This window comes from Solanum dulcamara, chromosome 9 (genome assembly GCF_947179165.1).
Source record: "Solanum dulcamara chromosome 9, daSolDulc1.2, whole genome shotgun sequence".
NCBI lineage: Eukaryota > Viridiplantae > Streptophyta > Magnoliopsida > Solanales > Solanaceae > Solanum > Solanum dulcamara.
The window spans coordinates 5,917,385-5,928,829 of NC_077245.1; the positions used below are offsets into that span (position 1 = coordinate 5,917,385).

Genomic DNA, 11,445 nt, shown 5'->3' on the forward strand with positions numbered 1-11,445 from the left:
TCAAACTTAAAATAGAAAGCGTGCTAGCTAGGGCCTAGGCAGTAGTATATTTTAATATAAAAAAGTCGGTTGAGCGGTGAAACTAAATTTTGGTTCACTAAAATTTTTTCATTTATAGAAACTGATCAAAACAGTAGAAGTTTTGTTGGAAGCTAAGAAAAATAATTGATCACGTTAGTCAAAGTACAGCAACAATTACGTATAGAGTCTGGACGGATAAAAAATAAGCGAATTTTATTCCTATTTTTATAGAATGGAGATATTGTATACTTTAATTTATATGTATAAGGATATTTCCGATAGACCATCAATTTATAAGAGGATAAGATGCACACAGATCACATTAGTCAAAAAGTAATAATGAGAATTCCATCCACCATAGAAGACTACTGTAGATTGGGATATTTTATTTTCTTTTGCAACCTTAGTCTTGTTATAAATATATGCCACATTATATTGCAAATATACCTAACTCAAAATAACTCCTTCTCTCTAAGTTCTTCCTCACTGTTCGTTCTTCTTCTTCTCATACATACAATGTTAAAAATGTTGTCCAAAATGGCTATGTGCAAATCAGATGGGCAAGATTCTTCTTATTTCATTGGATGGCAAGAATATGAGAAGAACCCTTATGATTCTATTCAAAATCCTTCTGGTATTATTCAAATGGGTCTAGCTGAGAATCAGGTACCAAATTAATATATATGTACACATACTATTATAAATCAGCACACTAAACTCAACTACTACTATTTTTATTGTGCTTCCCTTCTTTAAACAATGAGTTTAAGTTATATACATCGTTACGTTATACTATCAGATTACTTAAAAAATATTTACAGATCGAATTATAGGAATGTTGGTTTGAAGGGTAGTGTGATTATGAATTTATATGCATGATTAATGATATATCATGAGAAAAGAAAAACAGCGATAATTGTAGAGTAATTGATTGATGATTGAAAAATTTATAATGATGCATAGTTTGGTAACATGACAAATTGTATATGAGCTACTTTTGCTAAATACTATATATGTCTTGTTTTCAAAAAGGTGGCTTCATTGCTTCATGTGACATTGACAAAAGACCAACCAAAAAGTGTTTGATTGAAACCTCTTATATGTATCTGGAATAGCATACACAATTTTTTTTTGTTTCTAGTTATATATATTTCCTTTCATTTAACATATAATATAATGAGTATATATATATCTTTTTTTGAAGCTCTAATTAATCTCATATTTTTCTTCTTCTAATTAATTATTAATTAATGAAACAGCTCTCTTTCGATCTCCTTGAATCATGGCTCACAAGGAACCAAGATGTAATTCAGTTTAGAGAAAATGGAGGATCCATGTTCAGAGACTTGGCTCTTTTCCAAGATTATCATGGATTGCAGGCTTTCAAGAATGTAATTTAATTTCTTCCTTTTTTTATTTTTTTTACATAAATATAATATCCTATTTTTGTTCGAGTCGAACATTTGTTGGAAACAGTCTCTCTATTTCACAAAAGATAGGGGTAAAATTTGTGTACATCCTATATTTTTTGACTTCACATGTGGTATGTCATTATTATTGGATGAAAAATATCTTATTTTAAGCTACATTTTATTTTGCAGGTACTTGTGTCGTTCATGGCTGAGATCAGAAAAAAGAAAGTAAAATTTGATCCCAAAAATTTAGTACTCACAGCTGGTTCAACTTCAGCAAATGAAACAGTCATTTTTTGCTTAGCTGAACCTGGAGAAGCTCTCCTTATTCCAACTCCTTATTATCCAGGGTAACATCAATTACTACTGTTCCATCTCTTACTCAAAAAATTTATTTCCTTGTCCCAATTTAAATGACACGGTTAAAATTTCGAAAGTCAACCAATTTTTTATCAAAATTTATTTATATGTTTTTTAATTTTTTTAAGTTGTTAATTATTGTGGTTTGTAAAATTTTTTACGTCGTTTTCAAATATTAAAATTTTTATTTTGGAAAAACATAAAGCTTATGCATATGTCCGAATTCACAATTAGAGTTTAGAAGTTCGAATCTAGAAAAGCCAATCGTGCTATATAAATTGAGACAAAAAAATAAATTAAAATGAATTTAAGTTATGCGCACCGATCAAAATTAGATTTTTTTTTAACCATCAATGTAACTTGAAATGTTGTAACATTTTTTTTACCATTATTCTAGATTATAAATCAAATAGTATATTCCTCTTAATTTCAATTTGTATATCTTACCCTTTTTTTAAGTTCGTTTAAAGAAGAACGTCTCTTCACTGTTTGGGAACTCTTTAATTCTAAATTTTCACCTAACATGTTTAAAAATCATATGATTATAGAACATTTTTAGTGTAAGACCACAAGGTTCAAAAAATTTTCTTACTTTTTTGAACCGTGTTAAGTTTAAACTAAACAAACAAATTAAAATAAATGTAATAGTACTTATTAGTATAAAAAGTTATTGAATAATTATTCAAATATTTTTTTTAACTATTAGTGCATAAAACTTAAACTCATTAACAAATTCCGTAACAAACTCTAAGCCATTATTCTGATTATTTTTTCTTTCTCATGACAGGTTTGATAGAGATCTTAAATGGAGAACAGGGGCTGAAATTGTACCAATATACTGCTACAGTTCAAATAATTTCAGAATTACTGAATCAGCCCTTGAAGAAGCATATGAACAAGCCCAAAAACTTAATTTAACAGTCAAGGGTGTATTCATCACAAATCCTTCAAATCCACTCGGGACAACAATGTCACGCAACGAACTAAACATTCTAATCACATTTGCCATGGCCAAAAATATTCACATAGTTAGCGACGAAATATACGCTGGTACAGTATTCGATTCGCCAAATTTCATAAGCATTATGGAGGCATTAATCGATAGGAAACTCGAAAAATCAAAAATGTGGAACCAAGTTCACATCGTGTCGAGTCTATCAAAAGATCTAGGCCTTCCAGGTTTCAGAGTTGGGATGATTTATTCGAATAACGAAACGCTTGTAGCTGCTGCTACAAAAATGTCGAGTTTTGGGCTAATTTCGTCGCAAACTCAGTATCTCCTGTCTAAAATTCTCGGAGATAGGAGATTTATAGAACGTTACGTTAAGGAAAATAAGAAGCAATTGATGCATAGGAGGGAAATGCTCGCTACAGGCCTTGCGAATTCGGGGATTGAATGTTTAGAAAGTAACGCTGGATTGTTCTGTTTTGTGAACATGAGGAATTTGCTAAAATCGAACACGTTCGAAGCAGAAATGGAATTGTGGAAGAAAATAATTAGTGATGTTGGTTTAAATGTATCTCCTGGATCTTCTTGTCACTGCAGCGAACCGGGTTGGTTCAGAGTTTGTTTCGCGAACATGTCGAAAGAAACTCTCGACCTCGCGATGCAAAGGATTAATAATTTTGTCAATTCTGACAGAGATATTCATCGTAATCTTCATCAGCAGCCGTCACGATTCGTGGAGGCTGCTGGCTCAAGGAGGAGAAGGACAATTGCGAATTGGGTTGTTAAGTTATCATCAGGTGATGGAAGGACAGATCGTTGAAAAGATATATATGGAATATGTATTAATTCTATTATTGTTATGTTTAATATTTGATGTAATTTGAGAATTGTAGTATAGCTAGGGAGCATATATGTTTTTATTAGTATTATATTATTGTGTTATGTGATGTTTCAGATATGGTCAGCCTACTTGGTAACTTTCATGTCTTATGTCCATTTTCAAATATTATAACACGTTGTTTCATATCGCAATCACTATAAAAAATGGGACAAAGAAATTAAACAAATCAGAGAGAGTTGTTGAGATTGAGACATTAATTGAATAATTTTCTTTTACTTAATTGCAGTTGAATGTTTTGCTTTAATTTATGACTTTTATCATAAAGTTGTCTGAGTTGAGGTAGCCATGAACATGTCATTGGCACCAATTAGATAGTAATGATAGAGGCTTCATAGACTAGATAGTGAAGGGTCGATTGAGTATTTCTTTCCTTAAATTATTCTTGTCAAATTATTTTTAATGACAAATATTAGAGTTGAATTGTTGGCCCATGGCCTTTATTCTTTGAGTTAGATTGATGTTTTGAGTTGCCCGCTAAATTATTCTTTATTTTTAAACTTTCCGCTGATTGAAATAATGGACGGATGTGTGATCAGGCTATGTGGTTCGCTTGAGAGCCAGAAATGGTTTCTAAGTGCCGGTTACGTCTAGGGTACCCTCCCGGGGCGTGACATGCTCAAACCCCTCAACTCAACCCTCAGGCGGGCATCACAAATTAAATAATATCCTCAAGCCTCGCTCACAGACAAATCATGAATCACATGCTCTCAGAGCAATAAGATAATAAATAAGGCCCCCACACGGGCTATGTAATATAAATAAACCCCCACACGACAACACATTAATAGATTAGCCCCCACACGGGCATCATAATATATATAACATTCTCAACTCATAACAACCATATTTCAAAGTCTATAACATAGGAATGACTAATTACCCCATCTCAGTCTCAAAGAAGAATAGCCAAACCTACTTCAATTGCTGAAACCGCACCTGAATACCTCCACTGGACAAACAACTCTCGAATTCAATGTCCAAAATGACAACCCACTATCAACAATGAAACATACACATTACAAGGAGTTCAATGACACCCATATTGGTAGGTTTTAGAATCGGGGGTAAAATGGTCCAAAAATTAATTATTTCCAAAAAGGGTCAAATCTAAAAAATTATTTGACAATCACATTCTACTGGTAATAAGGAACTAATATTCTGAAAACCCATAAAAATAGAGCTCAAAATGAGTTAGAAATCACTATTTTTCTTAAATTCGGATTATGGGAGAAACAAAGATTTTTTGGGCTCTAACTAAGATTTAAGAGTTAAAATCATTAAATACTTAATGAAAAAGGAAAGTTTTAGGTCAAAAATCACTTACCCACCACCCTTCAAAACATGTTTTTGAAAGGGGCATTTTCTGCCCAAAAAGTTACTATTCACGCGTGTTGACTGCCGATTGCGTGTTGACCGCGGTCAACTTACACCACCACCCTTCAAAACATGTTTTTGACCCTCAAAACTCATTCGAAACTCTATAAATCTGAACTAATAGTGTAAATTAATCAGAAAATACATTTCGGAGCCAATGGAACTAGCGGAATCACCATACAACACTCAAAACTCAATTTGTTGACCAAAGTCAAACTTAGCTCATAAAAATTCAAAATTTTCAACTCAATAACTCAAATCTATGTATTAACCCCAAATGTGATTTCGATAATTCTTCTAGACCAATTTTCATATTTTGGAGCTGATGGAACTGACGAAACTCCATTTTGAGACCCGTAGCTCTGATTGGTACCGAAAATCACTTTTTAACACTTAAAGTTTATGAAAATTCAAAAACTCACACAATTCACAACCTATTAATATTTTAACGAAACCAACAACACAAACTAATCAAATAACACTCGGGGCACTAAAGATAGGGGTAAAATGATAATTTTGCATAAATTTTTGAAAATAACCCTCAAGGTCATTACAATGAATCACCATGGTTTCAGCCTTTTCCTCTTCTTCATTGTTTTGTCCTTCTTTTACATCTTGTTCTTTTTATTTTGTTTTGCATCAACTTCCCCTTCCTCTTGTTCCTCTGCAATTGTCTTCTTGTCATTTTGGTTTTCTGATTGTGTCTCAGTTAGCCTTGTATCAGATTTCCCTTCCTCTTGTTCCTTTACAATTATCACCTGTTGCCCCTCTTTTTGTCACCTATTCTTTCGTGCTTCTATCAAATTTATTCATATTATCAGTTTTCTCATATTGTTCTTCCTCTTCTTTCAATGCAGCAAAAGAATTGTCATCTTGTACGTCCTTCCTCTCTTCGATATGCCCATATTTATCCCTATTATATTTGTTCCTCTTTCTAACCATCCACTCGTGTTTGTTGTGTTTTGGTCCCACAATCTTTCCACTCGTCAACGTTCTTCTTTCTTCTTTTTTCACTCCTTGCTTATTTTTGAGTTCTTTTTCCTCCCAATTCTACTCTTTTTCAATACTTGAATCATACAGTTCTGGATGGATTGCCTCGCAACTGTATTCGTTATGTCCTTGTAAGTAACATTCCTCACAGTATTTGGGCATGTAGTCATATTACACTTTGATCCACTTAAAATTTATAACCCCTATCACATCATCTTCTTCCGTTATTTTAACTCTTTGTGGCAACTTCGCAGTTAGATATATCTCTATTTTGACTTTAGAACAACTAGGTCTCGTCTGATTCCTCGTTGCCATGTCTATCGTTAGTGGCTTACCTATTGCTGTAGCTATAGAGAAAATTGCCTCCTTCGCAAAAAAGTTAGGTAGAAGATCTAGAAAGGATATTCATGCTACTACTATCGTTGTTTCAACATTTGGTTCAGACCAAGGGTGTCATTTTAGTGTTCTCATCTGTCAATAATTCTCTCTCGCTTTCACATAAAAGGCTGATATTGAAAGCAGATGCACATAGTCCTCCAAACTTGTGAGTCTGATTAAGATATGTCTTATATCCAAAACGTCAATCGTGCATTCACTTTTAATTCCACATTGATTTGGTATTATTCTGTCATGCTCCGGGAGGGTACCCTAGACGTGGCCGACACTCGAAAACCATTGCTGGCCTTCAAGGGAACCACTTGGTCCAATCACACTTTCATTCAGTCACATTCTATCAGCAGAAGGCTCAACTCACAAGAATACTATTCATAAGTAAGGCCAAAGACCAATCACATATCCAATCAACAACTAGTAAGAATGAAACTAGTCAAAACAAAACAAATCAACATCATCCACACTCTAGTCTATGAAGCCTCTATTAACAATCTAAAAGATGTCAATGACAGGTTCATGATTGCCACAAATTAAATAAAGGAAAACTAACTCAAAGCTGAAAAGATAACTGCGGTATCCTCCGAAAACAGAGAGGACTCACCAACTAGCTGGAAGCGAATAGATCCTCAACGGTGTGCCTATTGATGATCACTAGTACTTGTCTCTGTATGATAAAATGATGCAGGACAAATGACGTCAGTACGTGGAATGTATGAGTATGTAAAATGGCAGAATGAAAAATACATCAAGGTAGGATCAAATCAACTCAGGATCTCAACTCAAAAGAAGTAACAACTAAATACAGATGTCCTAGGTTTAAACAAAAATATGATTTAGACAAGACCAATCATATACTATCAAATCCAATCTGACTCAGAATACTATCAAGACTTATATGAGATTTTTTCTTATCCGACAACTATCACTTATGAGCCAATGATAGTACAACAAGCCGATGTTGTTGCCACGCTCGTTCATACCTTGCCAGGGTAGGAACGAATCAATAATCATGGATCCACAATCAATCAAGTCCTATTATGTCAGGACATTAATTTGGGAAACATCCGACTTTAATGGTTCAATCCTCTCCTACATTTGGTGACATAGTTATTGGGTTCGAGTTATTACTTACTCTTACCTAATTCGGTGCTCGATACTCCTCCCAAAACTTAATGCTCATAAAACTCTATCTAATCAGTTCAATCTAATCATATCGACAAGTCTCATGTGGACCCCTATCAATTTATCAATTTTATCACAATCAAACCTTTCAACAAATCATACTATCCAATTAGTCCCAATCACATCTTTTAAGAGTAGTTAGATATACTTGTATGACAACAATGAGTTATGTTCCTATTTTATGCCATTCACATTCTTAGCTATCCCAATTCATGCTTTTCATTCCAATCAATACATAGACATAATCATTTACAATCAATATATATATGACTATAGTTTATGAAATAACATATGAAAAGTAATTTTTCAAGAATTCAAGTCAGGAAGATCATCAATCAATTAATAGTATGTAAAGATATTCTAGGGTTTTAGGAAAATTCAAGAAAACGTTCATGGAGGGTTCAAGTCTTTCACAATTCCTATCCAACACACCTATAACTCAATCTATATTTTAGGTTAGCCTTACATACCTTAGAGTAGATCTTGAAGAAATCATGATGTTAGGTTCTAAATGGAGAGTTTGAATACTTGAGTTAGAGACCAATTTTGTTGGAGATGATTTGAGAGAGAAGAGGATGAAGTTTGGGGGTTTTGAGGAGGCTAAAGACTGAAAAAATGCCCTAAAATGCGTCCAAGATCGTATATATATAATAGGGAATGGTCCAAGTTTCCCTAACTAAAATTTGGAAAAACTGGGCAAGTCCACGATAGGTCCACATCGCGGACTTGTCGCGCACCTCTCTGTTTGACTGAGCATAACCTTTTACTCTGAACTCTAAAAAATGCAATCTTAGTGGCATTGGAAAGAAGACTCAAAGATCTTTAATTTTATAGGTCATGGACCATCCAATTCATTATATTTTAGGAGATATGGTCATTTGAAGTTGACCCTTATATGGACTCATCGAAAAACTTAGCCGATAGAAATTTTTTGGACTTGTCTTGGAGTTAGATATCCCTTATGACCATAAACCACATCTAATATACCTTAAATCCTTAGGAATTGATCCTATCTCATATATATAATTTGAAGTCTTCGAGTTCAAGCCTATACACCTACAAAGAACGGTCTGAATCTTAACATAGAGATTTTCAAGGTGTAACATGTTCGCCTCAACTCTATTATGTCAGGTTTACCATACAAAAATTTGCCACTAATGACAAATTGTAGGTTTTCCTGAATGATAGGAGATCTGACTTCCGATACTTTCCAAGTGATATTTGGTTCTTCATGAATCATTACTACAGGTTTGGGGGAACATTAATCTGTGGTGTGGTGATTAATTTTGGTTTAAGAATATTGACAAACTGGGCTTTATTTGGTTATTTAGGTTTAGTATTTTATGGATCTGAATTATTTTTCAGAGGTAAGGGTGGAAACTCTTCTGGTGGGGTAGTTCCACCGGCGGTGGCTGCGGCCATAACGGCCTATTCCGCAAGATCAAATAGCTTACAACTTCTCAAGTCAAAACCCAGCAAATAGATAGAACAAGGAAACGTTGCAAGATAACAGATAAAGAAGAGAAATTTAGGGCAAACAAACAAACGATAATTTGCCCCAAATATCAAAATCATGAAACTGGCAGCAAAGAAAGACTGACTCGAGCTCTGCCGCAGCTGCTTTCTCTATGTTAAGAATCGATGAAATCGATTGATGATACCGGCGAAGTCGAGTTTCTTCAGATCTGTTACTCCTAACGAGTCAAATTCCGGTGAGGGACAATTATAGTTCAGCCGGCCAGCTAATAGTGATGACAGCAAAGCGATGGCGAGTTTTGCCGCTGCTGGCTGTCGGTCGACAGGTACGAGATCTGTATTTGTGCGTAAATAGCCAAGTAGCTCCAAAATGCTTTTTAGATCTAGATCTGCCTTGCCTTAGTGGAAGGGATGTTGCAGGTGTAAGGTGTTCAAGCTAAATCGGAGAAGCGTACGATGGCGATGAGAAATAACAGACGGTAGAGGATCACAATGTGCTGCTACCAGCAAATACGAAGACGATTTCACACACCAACTGGCGACTCTGCTAGGCAATAGTAGTACTAATCAATTGTTGGTTGATGTATGACTCAGACTCGATCAACGCCTCTACTTCTTTTCCAGTAAAGGTTTCAATACACAGAGATTGAAAGTTAAGCGAGAGGAAGCCGTCGGTGATGAGATCTAGGAAGACGGAATAGTAGTAGTTTCGTAGATCGATGCCGGAATCAGGTAATTCAACGTCGCCGGAGATGGAATTGAACCGATGATGTTGAGAGTTAGAGTTTCCGGCTAGAAGCAAAAGTTGCCAGGACTTAGAGCCCGTTTGGATGGGCTTAAAAAAAGTAACTTTTATGTATGAAGTGCTTTTAGAACTTTAAAGTGCTGAAAGTTATTTTTATAAATAAGCAGTTGAGTGTTTGGATAAAAGTGCTTAAATGAGGAAAATGATGTGAATTTTAGGGTTAAAAGAATAAAAAGGGTAGTTTGGGAATTTAGTTAAAATATAAGCGATATAAAAGTAATTTCCATGGTCAAAGAAAATGACTTTAAACACTTAGGAAAAAAAAAGTTAGGAATCCTAACTTTTCATTTTTGATTGACTTTAAAAACTTTCTGGCTTAAAGTTAGCATTAGGCAAACACGTCCAAAAGCTGAAAAGGGGCTTTAAGTTGGTTTTGACCAACTTAAAGCCAATCCAAACTGGCTCTTAGTCTTCTTGTCCCTTACTCCATCCGTTCAGTTTTACTTGTTGCGTTTCACTTTTCAATTATCAAATTGTACGAACTTTGATTAATATTTTATGATATATATTAAAATTTAAATCCAAAAAGTAAATATAAAAAAGAAGAACATAAAATCTAACCTCCACAATATACAAGTGAAAATGGAATCTATCCAATTCTTGGAACTATGGTATTCTAAAATTAATTTGAGGTGCGGATAGAACAAACACTAGATGAAATAAACTATCTTAAGATCAACAAAAATAAATATAGAAAGAGCATAAAAGTTTCAAGAACAATGAACTCTATGGCACATTAGTGATCATATTCAACTAATTTACTACTCATTTTTTTATTTAGGTAAATATCCACATGCGTGTAAGTTGAGCAAGCTTATAATGTAATTAGATAAAACGGCAGTATGTTATCATAAAAGAAAACAGAAGTACACATTTCTTGCACGTAGTCTCACGTTTTGGTAATAATAGAATTGGAAAGCAATAATAATTGGTTAGTCAAATCAACATGTGTTTTTCATTTTTGATGAATTTGGAGAATTCATCATGAATATTGAAATGTATCAACAATAAGTAATGAAGGAATGATGATCATCTTGATTCCTGAGTGTCCAAAAATGGAGGGTGGGGGTGGCTTACCAAAATAAATAGGTAGAATTTTCGTGAGTTAATTTCATGAAAGGTCATTTAAGTACAGATTCATATTATAAAAAATATTTTTTTATTACATATAAATCACTTAATTATATCCATATCAACTTAAAAGTTACATAAAAATTACACCCTCCATCCATTTTGCTTATTCATGTTTGACTTGGCATACACACTCTTGAAAAACAATAAATAAAAGAATAATTTTATTATATCGCCGCTATTAATAATAAGTCATCTAAATATTAAAGAATGAATAATATTTAATAATAAAAATAAAATCATAAATTATCTCTTGATTATTTTAAAAAATTTGAACAAGTAAAGATAACCGAATGGAATACTACTTTACTATATCCATATACTTAAAAATCATCAAAACTTTTTGACTTGCACGCTGCATCAGATTTGTGAGTCCACATTTATAATACTCAAAACATTTTATTTGCATTAGGTACAACACGGTAGTGCAGCGGGTCAAACTGATACTAGA

The 11,445-nt window shown here is 33.7% G+C and overlaps 1 protein-coding gene across 1 annotated transcript; it reads left to right on the plus strand.

Moving 5' to 3' along the window:
- The first annotated feature begins 537 nt into the window (after nucleotides 1-537).
- Nucleotides 538-3,856, plus strand: LOC129903877 (1-aminocyclopropane-1-carboxylate synthase 3-like). The gene is made up of 4 exons (XM_055979389.1): nucleotides 538-687; nucleotides 1,281-1,412; nucleotides 1,623-1,783; nucleotides 2,581-3,856. The coding sequence occupies exons 1-4, from the start codon at nucleotides 538-540 to the stop codon at nucleotides 3,560-3,562; spliced, it is 1,425 nt and encodes a 474-aa protein (XP_055835364.1). The 3' UTR covers nucleotides 3,563-3,856.
- Nucleotides 3,857-11,445: the final 7,589 nt, after the last annotated feature.